The sequence below is a fragment of the Sceloporus undulatus genome, chromosome 1 (assembly GCF_019175285.1).
Source record: "Sceloporus undulatus isolate JIND9_A2432 ecotype Alabama chromosome 1, SceUnd_v1.1, whole genome shotgun sequence".
In the NCBI taxonomy this organism is placed as follows: Eukaryota; Metazoa; Chordata; class Lepidosauria; order Squamata; family Phrynosomatidae; genus Sceloporus; species Sceloporus undulatus.
Genome location: NC_056522.1, coordinates 203,751,499 through 203,775,400, shown reverse-complemented (window position 1 = coordinate 203,775,400; position 23,902 = coordinate 203,751,499). Strand labels below are relative to the sequence as shown.

Genomic DNA, 23,902 nt, shown 5'->3' with positions numbered 1-23,902 from the left:
GCAGCAGCAGAAGGAAGAAGAAGAAGGCCTGGGCCTCCTCCCTCTGCCCTCCTCAGGCCTTCCCCTTCAGCAGCAGCAGCAGGAGAACAACATGAGGGAAGAGGAGCTGGGGCTGCGCAGGAAGGTCTCCCAGGGGGAAGGCTTTGCCAGGCCTTAGTAATAATAATACCAAATGCACCTGAGGAAGTAGACTGAAGCCTAGGGAAGCTCATGCTGCCAACTTCTTTCAGTCTCAAAAGGTGCTACAAGATCTCTCTACACACTCAGCCTGTCCCTCTGTAGAGAGATATTGTAGCACCTTTGAGACTAACTCTGTGAGGGCATCTCTTGTTGTCATTGTTGTGTGCCTTTGAGTCATTTCTGACCTATGGAGACCTCTATCATGGAGTTTTCTTGCCATGCTTTCTTCAGAGGGGAGGTTTGCCATCATGGCTGAGAGGCTGAGAGAGTGTGGCTCGCCAAAGTGGGTTCTTAACGCTCCACCTGGAAATTGAACTCTGGTTCGCTACATAAAACATTCAGGGGGAGCTGTGTTGGCCATTTAGCAAATCCAAACAAAAGTCCACCAAACAGTGATACCTTTATTGGTCAACGAAATTGCACATTATACTTGTTGCAAGCATTTGAAGCTCCACTGGCCTCTTCATCAGGCAAGATGTTACAAACCAAACAGGAGAAGAAAAAACAACAACAACTGGAGATGTTAGATGCCTCCATGTTGTCTGAGTCCTTAGTAAAGCTGTTATGCTGGGGAAGATATCCTTTGCAGGCAGGCTCCTCCTGCTTCTGGTCATGCAGCAATTGGGAGATTTTCAAAGTCCAGGAAATGTAAAGTCCATTTGCATCTCAACAGGGACCCCTCTTTTGCAATCTAGTATGTCTCCATTCCAGTGAAGTCACAGGCCTCTTTGTAGGCAGAGGACAATGGATTTCTCAAGAAGTCTCCATGTTTTTGCATCAGGAATATTTTGGCAAGTGTAAAGGTAAAACATGGCAATCCAGGCCAAAATTATGGAGACCATGTCATAGGGTTTTCTTGCTATCCTCTAAGGCTGGGGGAGTGTGACTCTCCAAAGTGGGTTTTTAACACTCAAGCTGGGAATTGAACCCTGGTCCCCAGGGTTGTAGTCTAAGGCCCATACTACTACGCTCTCACACTGTAGAAATAATGCAGTTTTGATACCCCTTTCATTGCCATGGCTCCTGGGATTAGTAGTTTTGAGAGAGACACCAACACTCTTGGGCAGAGAGTTACAGGGTGACCAAACATCCTCGCCACAAAGGAGGACAAGGCACTACAAAAAGCAGAACATTCAAGAAAAATGTAGGGCATTGCCAAATAAAAACTAAAAACACTTCATATAAATATAAATGTTTCTTAGTCATGCTCAAAATGGAGGATGCTTTGGAATTCCTCCCGGACAGAAGGTTTAAACGTAGAACATGGCAAGACAAAGACCTTGTAAAAATAGAGAACCCAGGAGTCCATAGGATGGAGATGCAGTACTGAAAGTGGTGTCAAACTGCATCAATTCTACAGTATAGATGCCCTCTCTGAAACAGGGAAAGTGAAGTGCCGGTGGTTGTATCCTGGAGGAGGATCCTCTTATCTCTCCACACCCATGTTGCAATAATCCCACACCATGCGCATATTTTCCTGGAATTGCTTCATATCTTTGTGCCTGGAGGGATTAGAAGAACAAAAAAACATTTAAAAGAAGAGAATTATCCATATATCCCAAATCCAAAACACATTGATACCTTTATTGAGACAACCCAAATGCACAAAATACACGGTGCAAGCTTTCAAAGCTCCACTGGCTTCTTCCTCAAGCAAAGGTATCTTTAAAAAGCCATAGACAAAAAGTTTCAGGCCATATAGCAAAGTACCATAAAATCCCAAACCCACGAAAGTATGATGCCTTTAAGCGGCCAACCAGAATGGACAAAATACATGATGTATACGTCTCAAATCCACCAAACAGTGATACCTTTAATTGACCAACTAATGCACAAAAACACACGATGCATGAGGTACATGATGTATTTTGTACCTCATAATGTGTTTTTGTGCATTAGGGTTGGCTGATTAAAGGTATCACTGTTTTGTGGATTTGAGATGTTATTGTACATTAAGTGTGTGTGTGTATATATATAGATAGATAAGCCATGGTGGTTTAGTGATGTGAGCGTTGGACTAGGACTCTGGAGACCAGGGTTCAAATCCCTGCTCAGCCATGAAACCCACTGGGTGCAAGGAAACCAGATGTCCTCAATGCAAAGGAGGACAAGGCACCAAAAAACATGACATTCCAGAAAACATGACTTTTCTGAATTTCTCCTGGACTGAAGGCTGAAATGTCAGCCATGCCCTGAGAAAGGAGGATGTCTGGTCACTTTTAGTGGTTGACCTTAGTTGAGTCACACTCTCTTAGCCTCAGGGAAAGGCAAGGACAAACCTACTCTGAAGAAACCGGCCAAGAAAACCCTAGGACAAGTTTGGCTCAGGGTCTCCCTGAGTCAAAAATGACTTGAAGGAACATGACAAACTATATCCAAGAACACACTCTCTCAGCCTCAGAGGAAGGGAATGGCAACCCCCTCTGAAGAAACCTGTCTCTGAATGCATCTGAGGAAGTAGACTGAAGTCTTGGAAAGCTCATGCTGCCAACTTCTTTCTTTCAGTTAGTCTCAAAGGGGCTACAAGATCTCTGTACTACATAGTGGCCATGGGTGCATCACACCCTCTCAGCCTCAGAGAGGGGGATTGTTTATAACTGCGGATTTTTATTCTTATGATATTTTATAGTTGTCTTTTGTGTTGTAATCTGCCTTGATTCCCTCGGGAAAAGGTGGAATATAAATAAATTATATTATTATTATTATTATTATTATTATGGAGAAGAAGACACTCTCTCAGCCACAGAGGATGGTTTACTGAGTGCTGAGTTCATTATAGAAATGTAGATGCTAAGAGAGCCCCCATTGAGAGTTTCTCCTCAGATGATGATAATAATAATAATAATACTTTTATTTGTAGCCCGCCTTTTCCCAAGGAATCAAGGCGGGTTACACCACCAACAGCCCGGAGCCTGCATGGTGCCTGGAGGTGGGAGCCTAGGCGTTTGCTCTTCCTGAGATGGAGGGCGCCCTTTCCTTTCTTCCTCCCTTCCTGGTCTAATTTTGGAGAGGCAGAGGTCCTTCTTTAAAAATCCAGAGGCAGGCGGCCCTTCTTTTCCCTCCAGGAAGTGAATGAGACGCCACCGCCACCGCCGCCGGGGTCAATGGCAGCAGCAGTAGCAGCAGCAGCAGCAAAGGCAGGGAGGAGGAAGGAGACAGAGAGAGGGGGAAGGAAGGGAGGGAGGAGAGAGAGAGAGAGGCCCCTCCAAGGCAGGTTTGGTAACCGCTGTACTGTCCTTCCCTCCCCGGCAGTGGCTTGGCCAATGACCCCCAGCCCTGGGCTGCTCCTCTCCCCCTGAAGCCCTCCTCCATCCATGTCCCAAGGAAGGGGGCCTCCGCTGCCTCAGGAGCAGGATGCTGCGCCGCCCGCCTCCGCCTCTGCTGCTGCTCTGAAGGAAGAAGGATGGAAGGAGTGCTCTACAAGTGGACCAATTATATCACAGGTAGGCAGGAGACACCCCCTCCCCCGGGTCACACTCTCTCAGCCTCAAGGGGAGGCCAGGGCTAAGGGAGGAAGCCCCCTCCCTCCCCCCAGGAGGACAACGACAGCAAAAGCCACACACAACACAAGACACAAGCACTAACACTCACAGGGAAACACACACACACACACAGTGTGTGTACAGTATGCAGGTATAGGTACTGTATATGTGTACCTAGACAGTTCCTACGTAGACACATAGTGTATACATATATGTGTATACACACACACACACATAGTGTGTACATATGTTTATGTATGTGTGTATAGGTACTGTATAGGCATGTATGTCTAGGTATGTGTATGTATATGTAGGTATTGGTATAGGTACTGTATATGTCTAGGTACATGTATGTAGGTACGTGTGTATTTGTGTGTATTTATGTAAGTACATGTACTGTATATATCTAAGTATATGTAGGTAGGTAGGTAGATGTGTGTATGCATGTGTATATAGGTATAGGTACTGTATATGTCTAAGTACATGTAGGTAGATATGTATGTATTTGTGTGTATGTATACGTATGTATGTGTAGGTTCTGTATATGTCTAGGTACATGTATGTAGGTATGTATGAATACGTGGGTATGTATAAGTATATAGGTATAAGTATATGTAGGTAGGTAGGTATATGTGTGCATGTATGTGTATGTAGGTATATGTATAGGTACTGTATATGTCTAGGTATATGTGTGTATGTATATAGGTATAGGTATAGTTAGTGCAGATGTCTAGGTATATGTATGTGTGTATACATATGTATATGTATGTAGGTATAGGTAAAGATACTGTGTATGTATATGTATGTATGTATGTGATGTGTGTGTATGTGTATAGGTGTACGTGTGTGTATGTGCATGTATCTGTATATGTACATGTGTTTCCCCATGGTCGTTAGTGCTTCCCTAGAAGCCTGGTTTGAGTGTTTGGAGATCAGGCTTTGATTCCCAACTTGGCCATGGAAATCCACTGGGTGACCTTGGGCAAGTCACCCTTTCTCAGAGGATGGCAGTGATGGCAAACACTCTGAAGAAATCTTGTCTAGAAAACCCCATGATAGGTTCACCACCATAGGGTTACCATAAGTCAGAAACGACTTGAAGGCACATAGCAACAGCAAACGACACAAAAGACACAAGACAAACAGTGTGTGTGTTTCCCTGTGGTTATCAGTGCTTTCCTGGGAGCCTATCTGTGGAGCCAGGTTGGTGCCCTGGTTTGAGTGTTGGACTCCGGAGATCTGGCTTTGATTCCCTGGACCAGCATAAAAACACGCAGGGTGACCTTGGGCAAGTCCCACTTTCTTAGCCTCAGAGGATGGCAATGATGACAAACCTCCTCTGAGGAAATCGTGCCAAGAAAACCCTATGATTGGGTTGCCATAATAATAATAATAATAATAATAGTAGTTTCTTTTCCACCTCCTGTGCATACCTGGCCTGGAGATCTGTCTTGACCCTCTTGCCATTCCAACCGCGAGCGTGCCCTGAGCGGCACAGGATTGTGGTGACTAGATGCTGCGGTCTTGAGGCCATCCGTACCCATGGTCTACAGTGAACCACCGGCAAGGAGATTTTTTTTGGTGCCCCCTTTGCAGCTGGGTTTGGGGCACCTTAGCTGGCTGTGGCACAGCTTCAGCCTGACCCAGGGGCATGCGTCATCTGAACACCATGACCTCAGATTAGCCCAAAGATGGCAGTTTTGGCCCACATTCGCACAAACAGCCTGCTCATTCATAGCTATTAAAGGTCTGTTCCTCAGCACTTCATTCCATGCATCTGAAGTAGGCTTAAGTCTACAAAAACTTACACTACCAATATCTTTCTCTTAGGTCATGTCCACATAGCCCAAATAACATGTCTCCCCTGTCTCCCTGTTCCCACAGTGATCAGTCCAGATGATGCAGGGCCTAATCGCCAATTCATATGGCCAGTTCAGCACTAAACCTGCTCTATAAGACCCTTGAAATGTTTTTTTTAAATCACCTTTTGCTCTGGATCTTCCAGGAAAACCCCAAACATTTAATAGCAATGCTGGGCAGCAGTTTTCAACCCTACTATGATGAGCGCTTGGCATGGGTTACTCACTCTGAGGTCAGAACTAGGTGCCCAGCCATGTGATTTATGCTGGGCACCTCATTCTGACCTCAGAGTGGGCAACATGCAGCACTGGTGGTGGCACAGTGGGACATGCGTGCAAACAACTGCCTATTGTCACAACAGAGTGCCCAAGGTAATGGGAGAGGAACCTCAGGGTACCTTTGGGGCCAGAATATAGGGGCTGCTCCTGGACTATTTTGCCCATGCAGACATCCCCCAAGTAGGTCCCAAAAGCACTACAAGATCCCTTTGCATACTGAGCAAGACTAACATAGCTATGTCTTTTCTATTTTCTCAGGGTGAGAAAGAATCCAGACCAAATAACTGACTTGTCAGAAGTGTCCCATGATAGATCTCATGGTGCTACAAAGTGTATCAGTGTGGATGGCCTTAGGGTGCTTTCCCAGGAAAGTTTGTGTTCTTTTACTATGAGCAAAGCAAAGCAGCATGTGTTCCACAGGGACAGCTGCTCTTTAACTCATCTCAAGGGAGAGGGAATAGTTTGTTCCCAAAATAGATCCAAAAGAGTCATTTTACTTGAAAAACTTGTGGATTTGGTTTTGGGCTAGTCTACACATTTAAAATACTCCTCATTTCAGTTGAATAGAATGTATTTCAGCCCCATGCGATTTGTAGGACTCAGGACTTTTAGTGCCTATGCCCAAAAAACCTGTTAAACTGTGCAGAAAAAAGCTTCACATTTTTTACCAGCGTACCCACTGAAATCCACAGAATGTACATTATCGCATATGTGAAAGTCCCATCTGCTTTATTTTCTCATTTTTCTATCCCACCTGAGGAGAGCAGGTTACATCCCACTTGAGGAGAGCAGGGAACTCTTGAAGGCTACAAGTTCCCATTTAATTTTTTTTATTACCCTAAGGTTTCCTCCCAGATTGCCAGAATAAAACTATCTATGCAGATAGATAAAAAGTAGGTCCTGGATCCTCAGCTTTGCTAATTAAAATGTTGTTGTTGCTGTTGTGTGACTCCAGATTGTTTCTGATTTATGGTGACACTATCAAAACAAAACAAACAGCTTCATTTATATACCGCTTCATACTGAAATAACAGTGTCTAAGTGGTTAACAACTGTAAGCTAATTGCCCCCAACAATCTGGGTACTAATTTTAGCGACCTCCTTGGAAGGATGCAAGCCTGAGTTGAGCTTGAGCCTTTTTGCTGGTCTTGAACTCTCAATCTTATGGTTTTGAGTGAGTGGCTGCAGTAGAGGCATTTAACCATTGCGCCACCAGGGCTCTATCACAAGGCTTCCTTGGCAGAATTTGTTCAGAAGGGGTTTGCCTTTATCTTCTTCTGAGGCCAAGGGAGTGTGACTTGCCCAAGGTTACCCAGTGGGTTTTCATGACTGAACTGGGATTTGAACCTTGGTTTCCAGAATTGTAGTCCAATACCCAAACTGCTATGGCATTATGGCTTTCATTGAATTAAAATTTTACCCCATCACTTAGTCAACTAACAATTCAAAAGAAGATTAAGAACATTGTTTTTATAACTGGAAATTTTTCTGCCCCCAAGCCATTCAGCTGGAGCTCATTCTAACCTGCAGTGGGTCCTTCTGCATCTAAATTGTCTCCTGGATCTGCTGCATGGATCTACATGGAAACATGCTGTTGTTTATGTGATATTGTGTTTGTAATAAAACATTTATGCTGTTCTCTATTCTTGTTTTAGGTTGGCAGCCTCGTTGGTTTGTTCTAGATAGTGGGACATTGTCTTACTACGATTCACAGGATGATGTTTGTAAAGGTAGTAAAGGAAGCATAAAGATGGCAGTTTGTGAAATCAAAGGTGAGACCTACCATGAGAAATGTGTCTTCTACTTTAGGCTTTACCATGATGTCTTACCTCATTCTGGTTTGAATCAGGTGGACTCATTGGTTAAACTGGTTCACTTTATGAGATGAAATGTGTGTTAATGTCTCTGAAAGAAAGATATTATTAGTTACAGATCCTGTTACCATAAATCCTGGAATGTTGCTGGACAGACAGGCTCACAAACAAGGCCTGTAACTTGTACTGCATCTCTCCCACATTCAGCACCTTCCATGCAAACCTTCATTTGGAATCCCCAAAGCCAGCTGATTTGCTGTCTTTTTGTTAAGGTGTGAATTTTGACTTCAGATGTAGATTTGCCATTGTCCAGTAAAAAGCTATAAATGCCTCCCTACTCTTACTTGCCAAATTGCTTGTACATGGGAACAATGGATGATTTAAAAAGCGAAACAAGGGGAAATGGGAGAACCAGTGGTTTCTCCTATGTTCTCCAAGATATTGGTTCCCCTTTAGGAACAGATTTTCAGAGTCTGTTTGGCAGAAATGCAAGTGCTTGGGGCCTTGAAATATCATGGAAATTCCAATGTATTTTTTTGGCCCAGGGCAAAAAAAATTTATTGTTGTAGATTACGTGGGTCATCTACCTCATTGGAAAGAGTCATAATATATTTTGATGTTCAGAAAACAAACCCTTCCCCTCTCTTTACAATGCTTGTAACAAGAATTTTTGCTTACACTTATCACTTATATAGAAGGACTCCAAAGCCTTTCACCACTTCTTATAGCGTTTCAGAAATTCTGATTTGGAGGTTTGAAAAAGGATGGAGAATTTTGGTAGCAACATCATTTTAGCGTCTTTAGTTACTTTGATGAACCTAGATCATAGAATCATAGAGCTAGAAAAGATTGCAAGGGCCATCCAGTCCAACTCTTTGCCATGCAGCAATACACAATCAGAGCACTCCTGACAGATGGCCATCCAGCCTCTGTTTAAAAACTTCCAACGAAGGAAACTCCACCACTCTCAAGGCACTGTTGAACAGCTCTTACCATCAGGAGGTTCTTCCTAATGCTTAGGTGAAATCTATTTTCCTCTAGCTTGAATCCATTGGTCTGGATCCTAGTCTCTGGAGCAGCAGAAAACAAGCTTTCTCCTTCCTCAATCCGACATCCTTTCAAATGGCTATCATGTCACCTCTTAACCTTCTTTTCTCCAGACTAAACTGCTCAGCTTGCTTAACCACTCTTCATAGGACATAGTCTCCATTCAGTAATTTCTGTACATGGAACAGAAGAAGCACCAGTTACTTGTCTTTTCAGTTCAGTTGACATCTCAGCAATAGCTCAGTCAGAGAAAATAAGTGAGGAAAAGAGAAAGGATAGCATGCCATTCATCCCTAAATCTACAGCCATTTAGATAGGAAACGGAATTCAAATCCTATGTAGGTGTCTATTTTGAGTTGTTGGGTTTTCTGTAAAGCAGCAAGAGGATTCCTAACATAGATGGTGATTGTTTTCAGAGTACAGTATATAAGAGCTTAGCTGAAGAAAAGACCAGGTTGAGTTTGGATAATTAATACAGCCTGAACACACTAATGCAGTGCTACTCAAAGTAGTGTTCTGTGGATAGTTGCCAGTCTCCCAGTCATTGGCCGCTGCTCTCTGGTGACTTTCAAGGAAAGAAAGAAACAATTATATATAGGCTATAGGCACAAATACAGTGTCAGCCCCTGGGATACAGGAGGCAAAATTGCCTTTCCTTCACATCAGGGGTGCCCAACTTGGAAGGAGGTAGGGGCCGAAATTAAGGTCTGCTAGGTTGTTTGGGCTGCCAATAGGTTTAGGACAGTGAAATGGAGGACATGATCAAATAAAAGAGTATTAGCCATGCTCAAAATGGAGGACGTTGTGGAGTCCCTCCTGGAGAAGAAGGCCGAGATGGGGGACACGTCCAGGAAAAGGAGGGAAAGTGTGGTCACCCTACTAAGGCACAGACATCCCTCCCTCCCTCCCTCCCTTCTTTCTTTCTTTCTTTCTTTCTTTCTTTGCATCCTCCCTCCATCCCTTCTTTCTTTCCTTGCTTCTTTCTTTCTTCCCTTCATCCTTTCTTCTTTTCGCTGCTCCCTCCCTCCCTCCCTCCTTTCCTTCTACATCAAAAAGCTTGAGATGCGCTGCAATAGAGACCTCCTGGGGGCAATCTGTGCTCACCCAAAGTGACCAGGCAAATGAGAGTCTGCAAGTCAGTTAAAGCAATGCAACTAATGTTATAAATAGCTTGACTTAATCCAGTTGTAATTGGAGAAACTACTGTTGTTATTTTTGAGCACCTTTGAAAAATCTATCCATTTACTTTATTTTGTCCTGTCTCTCATAAGTGCACCCTGTAGACAGCACAAGAATGGAGTTAATAATTCCAGGAGAACAGCATTTCTACATGAAAGCTGTTAATGCAGCTGAACGACAAAGGTGGCTAGTGGCACTGGGGAGCTCAAAAGCCTGCTTGACAGACACCAGAACGAAAAAAGAGAAAGGTACTCACTCACATTTTCTCAAGTAACTCAATCCCATTACAAAATGTAGCTTTAAAGTGATGTAAATAGTCAACATTTCTACCAAGTGTAATACTATTTTTTTTAAATTGCTGGTAGAAAACAGATAGTTCAGACATCAGAACACTCCGCTCCACCCTCGCCATTATGTTGGCTGAATTTTTCTGGTCATTCTCTCTGTTTTTTTTTAAACATAAAGTACCTATAATTTTCGAAGCACTATGCATATATTCAAAAGGTAATAATACAGGTTGAGTCTCCCTTATCCAGAATTCCAAAACTGAAATATTCCAAAATCACTCACATGGGACACTGAGATAGTGGTATCTTTGCATTCTTCTGGATCAGTGTACACAAACTTTCTTTCGTGCACAAAATTATTAAGAATATTGTGGATAAAATTACCTTTAGGCTATATGTATAAGTGTATTGTTGTTGTTGTTGTGTGCCTTCTAGTAATTTTTTCGCTTATGGTGACCCTAAGATGGCCCTATCATAGGGTTTTCTTTGCAAATTTCTTCAGGGGAGGTTTGCCATTGCCATCCTCCGAGGGTGAGAGAGTGTGACTGGCCCAAGGTTTTTGTGCTCAAGTGGGGAATCAAACCCCGATCTCCAGAATTGTACTCCAGTGCCCAAACCACTACACCACACTGGCTAAGTTGTATATGAAAGATAAATGAATGTAATCTTTAGACTTGGGTCCCATCTCCAAGATATCTCATTATGAATATGCAGTTACTCCAAAATCTAAAAAACTCCTGAAATCCAAAACACTTCATTTCAAATAAGGGAGACCTAACCTGTACTCCTTTCGTATAGGGTCATAATCTAATGTACTTGAAATTAAAGGAGAAAAGAATGGCAGAGAAGGAGAGAGAAAGCATTGGAGCAGCTGCTTTTTCTCTGGATGATAGATTGGATCAGGTGTATCTTCCCCATGGCATTATGTTCTCACTGGGATGCAGGAGTGCAATCTGTTAGTGGCCGTTGGTTCCCTACCCAGTAGCAGATGCTGGCATGTGCTGCTCTATAGTTTTAAAGACCCAAGTCAACTGATGGATGGAGACAGATGACTCCTTGCCACTAATATGTTTACTGGCTATATACCTGGCATATGTTGGAGGAAATCTGTTGTTCATACTTGTGAGGCTCTTGTATATGAAAGAAAATGGTCAGCCAATAAGGAGATATACTCACATTTAGTTATATATACATAGTTATGATGTAAAATTTATAGGACACATTGCATTGGTGCTAAAAGTATGGCCAATGCCAGTGTGCACATTGGACAATGGAGGGCTAGGTGATATGACCCTGAAACTTCTTAATGTGCACTTTAAATGTATGAAGAGAATTGGCTAATCATGGGATCAGGATGGCAGAGCAAATGAGTGAAAAACTCCACCAACATCCCAGTGACATGTATGGATGTTCAGGAAAACAGAGTTAAGATTGGCATAGAGGCTGCATCCACACTGGAGAAATAATCCAGTTTGACACCATTTTAACTGTCATGGCTCAATGCTATGGAATTTTGGGAATTGTAGGCCTGTTACAGACTGCCAAAATAAAGCTGCTTTGGGACTCTTTGGAGGTATGCTATTTAAATGATGCATGCATCCTAAGAATCCAGAAGCTGCACCAAAACTGCACTCCAGTGCTTAGGAATGGAGTGTGGCTTTGTCGGGACCTCCGGACTCTTAGGACCCATGCATCATTTAAATAGCATACCTCCAAAGAGACCTGAAGCAGCATTATTTTGGCCGTCTGTAACAGGCTGTACTTTTGTGACTCATTTAGCCATCTCTGCCAGAGCGGTCTGGTGGCTCAACAAACTATAGTTCTCAGAATACCATAGCTTTGATCCATTGCAGTTAAAGTAGTGTCAACTTGGATTATTTCTGCAGTGCAGATGCAGCCACAAAGGTGAATGCTTCTCAGCTTGTAGAAAGTTTAGAACTCCGTCTTTTTGTTTAAAGGAATTCAGAAGTAAACATTTAAAACTTGAGGGAACTCCTACACTTGAATGGGAAATTTTTTGTTTTCTGATGTTCTTGCAGAAATGAATGAAACCAATGAATCTCTCAAAACCAAAATGTCTGAGCTTCGTCTCTACTGTGACCTTCTAATGCAACAGGTCCATACAATACAAGAATACGTTCACCACGATAAGAATCATTCGTCACCTACTGTGGAGGTATTAGGTTTTTCTTTCTTTTGAGAAGCCTTTATTTATTTATTTATTTATTTATTTAACAGTACACAAGATGTTTCCTTCATGTTTTGGAGAATGTGCTTCAGTTTCATGATGTGTTTGTGCGTGTGTGCTTTCAAGTTGCCCGTTGACTTAGGGGTGACCCCATGAATTTCAAAGGAGTTTCTTAGCAAGGAATGTTCAGAGGTAGTTTTGCCAGTCCCTTCCTCTGAAATATAGTCTACAGCACCTGGTATTTGTTGGTGGTCTCCCATCAAATATCAACCAGGGCTGACCTTGCTTAGAAACTAAGACCAGACAAGATCTGGTGCCTTTAGGGTATTTATAGGCCCCTACACATAAGTTTATCCAATATTGCTGTGAGTTGACACAACAGCAACACTGCGTCTCTGGGATCTCCTGTACTTCTGCCAATCTCAAGGATCACCTGAGCCTGCTAAAGCCTTCTCTTTGCCTGTAGACATGGAATGTAGGTATGGGGGCAGGGACAAAATGAAGGCATAGTCCTTCTAAATAAAAAATCTGCCCCCCCCCCCCCCCCCCCGTGAATTTTCTATTCAGCTCACAGATTTCTAGCATTGCAGAGTGAGACATTGGAAAGCATTCACACCTTGACCTCTTATATTTGGTGTGTTTGCATTCTCTTGGTAGCTTCCCTCCTTTGCTTTGGATGTCTAAACTGTATTTGTAAATGGTCAGTTGAAGTTTACCGCAATGCTAAAAATGTGGGAACTGAAGGAAAGTTTAATTAGTGGGACAGGAGTCTTATAGACGGTGAACCTCTCATTTTACCCCTCTGAAACAACACTTCAGTGCTGTTTTAGCGGTGTCAACCAGCACTGACTACTGAGCTGGCTGTTTGCATAAATACAGCAGCAAAATAGACTATAAAAACACAATTGCCAAAGTCAGTAAAAAAGCAAATACAAGGTAACAACAACAATAAGCAAAACAGCATTTATGGTAGTAAAATAATCAATTGGTAATAAACTGATGAAACTACAAGAGTAAAAGACTGAGGTACATCTTTTACGGGAATTTCAGCTCCTTGGTATGGATATCCTTAAAACATTTTAAATATTTAAAAAAAGAATGTTTGGAATCCTTTTCACTATTTTCAGTGCACAAGCTAGATTTACAGCTGCATAAATTTTGGTATTCACATTTATGATTGTGGTATTATTACCATGATGGCAAATGCCCCCTAAAATCTATCATAAAATCCAAAAAGCTGCACTAATTGATGGAGTTGTGCAGCAGTGGTGGCTAGGGCCGGTTCAGCTCCCCTCTGCCAATGAGTTACAGTGTGAGTTGCACAGTGACTCAGTAGCAGGAGTGGTCATCCTTCAGTGCCCAGTTACCAGTGGTGCATAACTCCTTTAGATGGTATGGCTGCCTGACTTTTAATGTGTGTTTTATGTACTTGGATCAGGAGACAGATTGTAACTATGCCATCATAGCTTCATCTCCCATGTAGGATCTTGTTCATTGTCTTTCTTTCCCAATGGCAAAAAAGGGAAAACACAACAGAAATATAGAATCATAGACTCATAGAGTTGGAAGAGACCTCAAGGGCCATCCAGTTTAACTCCTTTCCATGCAGGAATACACAATTAAAGCACTCCTGACAAATGGCTACCCAGTCTCTGTTTAAAAACCTCCAAAGAAGGAGACACCAGCACATTTCGAGGTACATCTGAGGTAGTATTAGAAATCTCTGTGTGTACCAAAATAGCCCATGTCCATCAAAGTCATCCTAAAGTGCCAGTCAAGAGGCATGTTGCGCAGACTGGCAGTTTATTAAAAACTGATTCTTTGATTCATGATTAATTGGGAATTAAACAGCTTTTGCTTCAGCTAAAAAAGTTTTATCAGGCTAGTCAAAAATTGTCTCATGATTGTTAAGGCATTTGCTGATGTGCACTTCTTCCTTTTGTTTGCAGAATATGAATGAAGCTTCTTCCTTGCTCAGTGCCACTTGTGACACATTTATCACGACGCTTGAAGAATGTGTGAAAATAGCTAATGCCAAGTTTAAGCCAGAGATATTTCAGCTGCCTCATCCTGATCCCTTAGTTTCTCCTGTGTCACCTTCACCTGTACAGATGGTTGGACATTCTTTAACGTCATACTTTACTGAGGGCTTGAGGAGGTTTGGGAGGGAATGGTGGGATAAAGTCAAATGTACAGGTTCTACCAAGGTGCTGTAGTATGCCTTTTCAAGTCAAGGAACTGAGTTTGTCCCAAGAGTAACAAAAGGCGGTAGTCTTTACCAAGAAATAAGGGTGCCTTCACATACTACATTTTAAATGTACATGCTTGGACACATATAGTGGCACGTACATCTGGTGGGAACTGTCAGTGTTTTCAGGTCCTTGATAAACCCATTAGTGCCCAATAAATTCAAACGTATTTGTGAACAAAATATGTTTATTACTTATTACGTATTTTTATCCTACCCTTCCTCAAATAATTTCAGCGTGGTGTTTATGCCTTCCTCCCAGTTTTATCCTCTCAACAACTTTGTGACATGGGTTTAGGTGGGAGACCAAATTCCCACAAAAAGTATCGTGGCAAAGAAGGGATTTGAATTTGGATTGCCTCAATCCTATACATCCTAACCAGTAAACCACATTGGTTTAGAATTTATCAAACAAAGATCACTTATGTATGGTGCTAAATAATCAGTGGAAAAGGGTGTGCACTGGGCATGAGTTGAACCCCTTAACGGCATTGCTCCAGAGAAGCATTAGAAAAGCAACAGTTAACTCTGCAAAATAAAATTCTTCACAGAGCTGCTTCTCCCTTGGCTTGTATTGCAGTCCAGGATCACTGGGTAGCATCCAGTCTTTGCTCCTGCAAGCACAACTTCCACTGAGCAGAACTGCAGTTGGGATGCTTCTCTTGATGGAATGGCATGAAAAGTGACATGCTCACTTCTCTAGTCCTACTGCTGCCCCTTGTACTTTTTGAGATTTGGAGGGGGAGCCAGCAAAAATGGTCTCCTCACCCCCCCCCCAAGCAAGCAAGCAAGCAAGGCTCTTCTGCTGGATTCAAAAGTCTTACTTTTGAATCCAGCAGAAGAGCCCATTTTCACAAACTTCAAATGCTGGATCCAGTCCAAAGACTCTAACTGAGGGTGGGCAATGTGTAATCCTCACCTATCACCATTGGGTAGGCTCTGAAACAGATGGGCGTTGCAGTGTAATAAAACTCTGAAAGGCTCCAAGTTGCCTGTCCCTGCTTTGATGATTCCAAATACTGTTATCTTTTCATAGCATATGCTTTCTTAGAATCTCCTTGCAACTGGTAAACAGAGCATACCAGAAAACGGCATAAAAGACTAGCGTAGCTGCTCATCAGTTATGTTCTGAGGAAGAAGCAAAATGTAACTACAGGTTAAATTTTTCCTATCAGGAATTCCAAAATATTCCAAAAACCAAAACTTTTTTTTATGGATGGCTGAGATAGTGATGCCTTTGCTTTCTCATGGTTCAGTGTACACAAACTGTTTCATGTACAAAATTATTTAAAATATTGTGTAACATTAACTTCAGGTTATGTGTATAAGGTATGAAATATAAATGAATTTTGGGTTTACACTTGGTTCCCATTGCCAAGATACTGCATTATATACGCACATGTATTCTGAAATCCCCCCCAAAAATCCAAAACACTTCTGTATTTTGAATGAGGGATACTCAACCTGTGATATAAATTGATATATTGCTGTCTTCATAATATTGTTCCATTACATTTTTCAAAAAACCATATACAAACATTTTCAAGTTAAAGAAAATAATTTGTCCTACAAATACACAAATACAAATAGTAAATGTTTAGGGGCTATATAATTTGTTTTGTTCTCAATTTATTCTTTAGATGAAACGTTCTGTTAGCCACCCAGGTACTTGTAATCCCGAGAGGTAAGCAAAAAATGAGATTCTGCACATTTTTAAAGTTTTAGGAATCAAGAAACAGTACATGAAATGTGAAGTTGAAGGCTTTCATGGCTGGCAACCAGTTTTCTGTGAGTTTTTTCAGGCTGTGTGGCCACATTCTGGAAAACTTTATTCCTGATGTTTCACCTGCAGCTGTGGCTGACATCTTCAGAGGATGGTGGCATGGAAGTGTGTGGAGTATATATACCTGTGGGGTGCTTGGTTTGTGAGGAAGTGGTTTTACATGTTAATGGTGGAGTTACTTTGTGTGTTGTATGGTGTTGAACGCATCCACACAGCCTGAAAATCCATCAGAAAACTACAGTATATGAAATGTTGCACATTTTCCCTCAAATTATGTTCTTATCTCAGCTAAAAGAAAATTCTGAATATCCAGATTCACTGTATGTAGTTTTTTGTGGGCTTTTCGGGCTATGTGGCCATGTTCTAACAGAACATGGCCACATAGCCCAAAAAACCCACAAAAAGCTATGGATGCCGGCCATGAAAGCCTTCGACTTTTCACAGTATGTAGCTTATGCAATGATACCTTTTCCTTCAATATAGAATGGCTGGGCAGAGTGATGTTGGGGGCAGGGCTGCCATATGTACCCACTTCCTCTACTCCTTTTGTATAGATCTGATGTCTCAATCTACATTTTACACTATTATTATTATTATTATTATTATTATTATTATTATTATTAACCTTTATTTATAAAGCGCTGTAAATTTACACAGCGCTGTACATACAATCTTTTTAATTGAACGGTTCCCTGCCCTCCGGCTTATAATCTAAAAAGACACGACACAAAGGGAGTGGTGGCAGGGAAGGGGCCTCTCTAGTAGCATAATACATATAAAATACATAGCAATACAGGAGGAGTTTAAAATATTTTCAGTATTTCATGTATTTGAGTTTGGGTGGGTGGGTGGTGGATTTCATTGTGACTCCAGTTTGTGGTAATGCTTATTTATAATCTCTCCAGCCAAAGTCTTAATGAAAATCTCACTCTCCACTCTATAGTTCTTTCTTGAAATTTTGCTGTAGTGTATTTGAAGACCATGTTGTTAAATATCAAAGAAATGTCATGTGATAATAAAATGAGATGAACTGAAGAGAGCAAGAAGTCTTTAAAGCCTTTATAAAATGTGTGATGTTGTTGAATTTTTAGGAGTGGTTACTCCATGAAAGAGCCAAATTCATCTTCCCATCGATTATCACAAAAATGGAGAAGAACCGTGTCTGATGCCGGACCATCTATAGATACTCCCCTTGAAGATGTAGACAGTAAGTTCTGATACGAGTGTGTGTTATTTCTGTGACCATTATTATGTGTTCTCTCTTCTTTTTGAAGTAGAAACCCACTTGCACCATGCCCACATTGTTCACTAGAGTAACAGTGAGCCGCTTTGATTGTCTAGTTACAGAAAAGCAGGATACAAATAAAAGTTTTATTATATTATTATTATTATTATTATTATTATTATTATTATTATTATTAACAGTGAGTATAGGAATGAGTTGAGAAAGGCCAGAATCATGTTGGTGACATGGGTGTGTGCAACCTGAGGCTAGGTATGCAGATGATCTTTTTTTGGATAGTGCAGAAGGAGATATTCCCCACCTCCTTAGACACCAGCCATCCACTCCTCTAGTCTCAGACAGCTTCTAAGCGCCTGGACTGCCATGGCTGTGTACTAGCCAGGAACAAAGCAGCACCTGGCTCTGGTTGCATACGAAAAGAAAACTGGCCTCACGCTCCTGGATTTCGAGTGAGTCACTGAAAATCCAGGAGGATGACATCAGCAATCTTTGCTGGTCACCAGCATCTCTCTTCCATGCCCAGGTAGTGCAAAGCTAAGGTAGCATGTCTGGGCACTTGAAAGCTGCCTTCCGTAGGTGAAAGGGACGTGTAACTGAGCAAGAGGAGCATTATGCTCTGCCTGATAGATGTAGGATTGGAGTTACATTTTCCTGCATCCTACTAATTGAATGGGGTGATAATGGACTGGCATTTTGTCTTGTAAAGCATTTAAGACCTTCAGGGTGGATTCAGATATTACTTTCCAAATGCTCATGCAAAAAGTGGCAGAGGTTTAATGAAATAAAGACATTCATAGCACTGCCAGTTAGGAAGCCTGTTATAGGTACACATTTGTCTGCAGTAAACATTGGAGTAATGAAGGAGGAATCAAACTCTTGATTCTGTATTTATTGTGGTGAAACAAAACAAACACACTTAATACTGATGGCACTGCGCCTGCAGAGAGTTTTAAGGTCCAAGCATAAATCTTTTCATGTTGTCTGTTCATAGGATAGGGGCTACGTCATGTTTTTTTGAGAGGTTTAAATGGTAAGAAGCATTTGTGCTGCTAATGTGGAAAAAAGGTGAGATAAAAGGGGAGATTCAGAAGCTTGAAGGGAAATTCAAAGACATAGCCATGTTAGTCTGGAAAATCAGTATGTGAAGGGATCTTGCAGTACTTTTGAAACAATAGAAGTTGGTAGCATGAGTTTTCATAGACATGAGCCTACTTCTTCAGATACAGTTTAACATTTCCCGTACCTACTAATTCCCCTTTCCTTCTGTTGCGCTCCTCATATAGTTGCTCCCGTCTTTTTCCTCAGACCAGAAGTAAGCCTAAGAATAAAAAATGACTGTGTTCATAAACATTTCCAAAGAAAACTCGTAAGAAAGTTTAAAAGAAAATTTAAAGTTCAAAGAAATTCTTCCCTTCTATTGATTTATCCCCTAGAAATAGGTTACCTTAGCATATGTGTATTTATTTGTTTGGGTGGCATGTCCTTCTATTTTTTAACTTTTGGACTTCTTCCAGTGAGGGATGAATACTATTACAATGCAGGTGCTTGAACCAAAGTGGCTTTCTTGGGAAATTGTTTTATGAGAACTAGAGATCTGATACTGTTATTTATGTGAACGATGAAGGAGAACAAAAAGATACCTTAAGGCATGCAGAGACTTCTTTCATATACCTACACCAGCCAATACACAGAGTTCTGGGCTTCATGTGTTAGACAGGATAACACCATACAGAAGCAATATGCAGTCAGGTGCAGATGACTGAATGGAGCCTTTTTCAAGAACAACATTAAACAAATATATTTTGATCAATCTCTTATTAGGACCAGCATTCTATTCCAGAGATACTCTCAATGGAGATTTGGCACCTTCAGCCCTTCCTGAAGCAGCAACGTTACCATTCTGTGATTCTAAAAGAGAATCAGAACTTGAAGAGACTCTTCCACCTGCTTTGTGAAGAAATGAAGGGAACGACTTTCTCTCAGTAATGCTATGCAAAAGCTGCTGTGGTTTTGTTGTTGTAGGGGAGTAGTGAGTTCCTGTGTGAAGGATTTCTCTGCACTTTATAGAGTAATGTTAAAAAAAACCCTTTGAAGTGTATTTTATCTTTATATAGTTTATTTGCAAGAGTATTTTCCTAAAACAAAAAAAGTTCAGTTTGTGCATTTTTACTAGATGGGTATGTACCTTTGTAAATGTAGCTCTTCTTTTTACAAAGCTGGACAGTCTGACAACTGAGTTTAGATATTCTAAACCTTGAGAAAAAGGTTTCACATTTGGGTTAGGGACAGCTTGTGCCCTAACCTGGACAGCTCATATGATCACATAGTTGCTATGTCAGTGATAGTATCCTTTTGGTACAAGCCCATGTCTCACTGAACTCAGTGGCAATGCTTCCATTTTCTTTTTCATGGCACATTGTGTTTTGGTGGTACGTTTCTGAGACTGTATTTCTAAAGTTCTAGCTTATAGGTGATTAGTGTTTCTATCTTTTTTAAAGCAGCAGTGTACAAAAGTTCACAGTCGTGGAACTTTAGATGCACATTAAGTGCTGTCAATTTCCACGGGACAAGTGCAGGTTAAGGGAATATTCCAACCAAAAACATGCACTTTTTACGTCCCCTTGACTTTAATGAGAGCATTTTTTTATACAGTGAAGTAAGTGAGAATTCAGTGTTTAGCTTTAGCTGACTCTTGCCCTTAAATGCTTGAATTCTCTTGTGCTGTAATTTTTTTTCCTAAAAAAAGGATGGGGCTCAGAACTCTTGTATTTCTCCAAATTGCACTCAATACCAAAATGATGGATAAAATGTGCAGTATTTTTATTTAAAGGAAGGAATATAAATTATGTGATCACAAGGCATTATACAATACATGTGTAAAGATATTTTGACATTTTAAAAATATACTCCTTTTGCACCACAAAATGCATAGTATTCGTTAGTGGGCATGTGGAGCAGAGATGCGGAGACATGCTTAATTCTTGTTGGGGTAGACTACATAAATAAATGCACTCCTAGTACTGTACTGTTTTTTGTTGCATTTTATTTAAGATGGTTGGGCATCATCTAACCAAAGCAGGTCTAATGGATTTTGCTGGAAAACTAAAGTATATGTTTATCTCTTTCTGTGAGTGCCTGACCTTGGCTGGATTCTGCCCTTTGCACTTAAAAGCAAACGATCCTTGGTATGTCCTTTTTATCAAGATGTTATTTTAGCACTGGTTTGTAAAATCTGCTCTTCAGCTGCCATTGTAACATATTCATATTTGCTGCCATACATTTATTTATGACATATTTATACCAAAGGAGGATGGTCACTTTTATTATTTTGAGTCTTGTAACTTCATATACAACAATTTTATTCTTTCAATTCCAGTATCAAATAATGAACTTGCCTCTAATAGAGCTGAGAACTGAGCTGTGATTAGAGAATGAACCATTTAGCGTAGTTACCGCCTCTTATTCTTCATAGGACTCATTCATCAGAAACTTCTACTTTGCAAGCTCTGCTTTATTTTGGGATGTTTTTTGTTATGGTTTTTTTCCCCAAGAGCAAAGATGAAATACACATCTTAATTATAAGCATGGTTTGCACAGAAGTTTCTGATGGATTGTACCTAAAGTTTCTTAGTGTTCTGAAATGTATTTTTAGTTCGTTTTTGTATAAACTTTGGGATAAATTTGGTATATGTCTTGGCCATGGAGCACTTTTAAAAAAATAAAATAAACATTTTTTTAAAAAAGAAAAGAGGTTACGTAAGTGTTAAATAAATAAATAAATACAGTTTTTACACTGAAGCATGCATAACTCTTTGTTTCTGGTCAACTCTTTTAAATCAAGATAGATATATATAGACTTTCTAGCATTAGTTTACAAAACAAGGTCACTGTACAACAAATAGAAAACCTTTAACACTCCAGACACTTTAGAGTACAACTTCCACAGACCCTTTCCATTGACCATATTGGGCGAAATTGATGGACATTTTAGAGGAAAACGTATGGACCAGGATCCAGTAAGAATGATGGTGGTGCCCATATCTCCATCAGGATGCTTAGTGCTGTTGTCAGGCTGTATTTCCTCCACAGATGTTCAGTAGCAGCTGGCAGACTTGTAGGCAGAGTTCTGTTCTCCCATCTGTTGTTTGGATGTTGGGGTGTATGTGTGTGTGTGTGTCCAGATGTGTTCCACATCTCTCTAGGGAAAGAAGGAGCAGCCTCTGCCCCATGTGTAATGCTTCTCTTTCTTTCCTGGGTGCGTGAGGGTAGCCAAAATGTGGCTGGGTACTCCTCTAAAACTCATCATAGAATCATAAGGGTTGGAAGAGACCACCAGGGACATGCAGTCCAACCTCCAGTCGTGTAGGAAAACACAATCCAAGCACTCCCAACACATGGCCATCCAGCCTCTGTTTAAAAACCTCCAGAGAAGGAGACTCTATCACACTCTGAGACAAGCTATTCCACTGTTGAACAGCTCTTACTGTCAGGAAGTTCTTCTAATGTTGAGCTGGAATCTTTCCTGTAGTTTGAATCCATTGCTCCAGGTCCTAATCTCTGGAGCAGCAGAAAACAAGTTCACGCCATCCTCAACATGACATCCTTTCTAATATTTGAATAGGGATATTATGCCACCCCTTAAACTTCTCAGTGGCTGGAGGGATGGAACTGTTTCCATGAGTCCCCTGCTGGTGTGGCATACCTGAGGTGAGGGATATTGCACATGGAGGTACAGGATGTTTCTTTCTCCAGGGTTCCCCCAAATACATATACTATCATGACACAAGGAGGATTCTAGCCGTTGAGAGCCAAATGTTCCCCACCTCTGCTGTTTGCTATCAAATGATAGATTGCGATCCCATATGACTTCAGATGGAAGTTAGTCTCCTTGAATGTCTGACTAGACATTCAGTGCATGGAGTTAGCAGAGGACCACTTCAGATGAACATCATGGTGGGTCACAACTAGGCATGTTGGGGAAGTGAGATCACACCTTTCTGTCCTGGCAGTTGTGTATACCTGACCAACCTACATTGTTTTATCTAGTTAATACTGCCCTTCATTGTAAGTACTGTAGTCTCAGGGTAGTTCAGAACAACAACAACGCTACAATAGTAAAATGAAATGAAAAGCATATGAACTATCAGCAAAAAATATCACCCTGAGTCAACAATTTGGATCAAAGTGCTCACAAAATTTGCCTGGTGAAGGCAATGGCAACCCTGCAGACCACTGAGGGTCCTACTGTCAAGCCAGTGTTGCTGCTGCACCAATAACAACAACAACAATAGTAATAATAGCAGCATTAGGTGAACAGAACTGAAACCTTGTCCAACTCACCTACCCAAGCTTAATATGTGTAAGGTGTCATACTGCCCTAATGCTTGATGCAGTGCATCCTGCTACATCAAAGTAGTTGGATATGTCCCTGCTGATCCTCTTGGATTTTGCCAACATGCAATTGACCATATTTGGAGGAGGGCTGCACTGTTTACAAAATGTGATTTTTTTTGCGGGGGGGGGGAACTTCTCTATGGAGATGTAGCCATGTCCCATCTGTTCACATCTGCGCAGTTCAGAAATAGGAATCATAGAATAGAAACAGAGTTGGAAGCAACCACAAGAGCCATCCAGTCATTCCAGGTTTGTTAAAGCCCTTAGTGAAATCAAGATAAGCATTCCCTTTATCTATCAAGAAAGTAACTCAATCAAAAAACAGAGAAGATTAGTTTGCCTTGACGTTTGAAAAATCCATGTTGACTTTCAATGACCATGGCATTATTTTCGAAATGTTTACAAACTGTTTCATGGCCCGATCCTGACCCCAGCGACCTATCCCATCATTCCCTGACTGCTCCTGCATCCCCATTTCGCCCCCTCTGCCACCTAACCCATCATCCTCTGACTGCTCCTGCATCCAGATGAAGGATGACAGCTAAGGAGGGGGCAAAGAAGGAGGACAGCGTCCAGAGCCCCACTGAGCATGTGCAAGGGTGCCGATTCGAATCGTTGACCCCTCAAAGTATGCTCTGGTGTGGTAATACAGTACAATGTGCACTCACCCTGAGTATGTGGATGCTAAAGCTAGAAAAATGAGCACTATTTAGATTGTAAGCCTGAGGGCAGGGAACCGTCTAATTAAAAAGATTGTATGTACAGCTCTGTGTTAATTTACAGCGCTTTATAAATAAAGGATAATAATAATAATAATAATAATAATAATAATAATAATAATAATAATAATAATCTCTTGCTAAATAAAAAATGGGGGGGAGTAAAGAAATACTGGCAGTTGGTATCTGTTGGGATTTGG

The 23,902-nt window shown here is 41.2% G+C and overlaps 1 protein-coding gene across 2 annotated transcripts; it reads left to right on the top strand.

Annotated features, from left to right (window-relative positions):
- Positions 1–14: 14 nt before the first annotated feature.
- Positions 15–21,387, top strand: PLEKHA3 (pleckstrin homology domain containing A3). Of its 2 annotated transcripts, XM_042445945.1 has the most exons (9): positions 15–124; positions 3,433–3,623; positions 7,456–7,572; positions 9,933–10,088; positions 12,167–12,303; positions 14,265–14,429; positions 16,204–16,247; positions 17,438–17,553; positions 19,411–21,387. In XM_042445945.1, exons 2-9 carry the CDS (start codon positions 3,584–3,586, stop codon positions 19,542–19,544), a joined length of 909 nt encoding a protein of 302 aa, XP_042301879.1. In that variant the 5' UTR covers positions 15–124; positions 3,433–3,583; the 3' UTR covers positions 19,545–21,387. The 2 variants fall into 2 exon arrangements, with proteins under 2 accessions (XP_042301879.1, XP_042301881.1); XM_042445947.1 differs by lacking the exons at positions 15–124; positions 9,933–10,088 and having other exon boundaries at positions 3,346–3,623.
- The last annotated feature ends 2,515 nt before the right edge of the window (positions 21,388–23,902 follow it).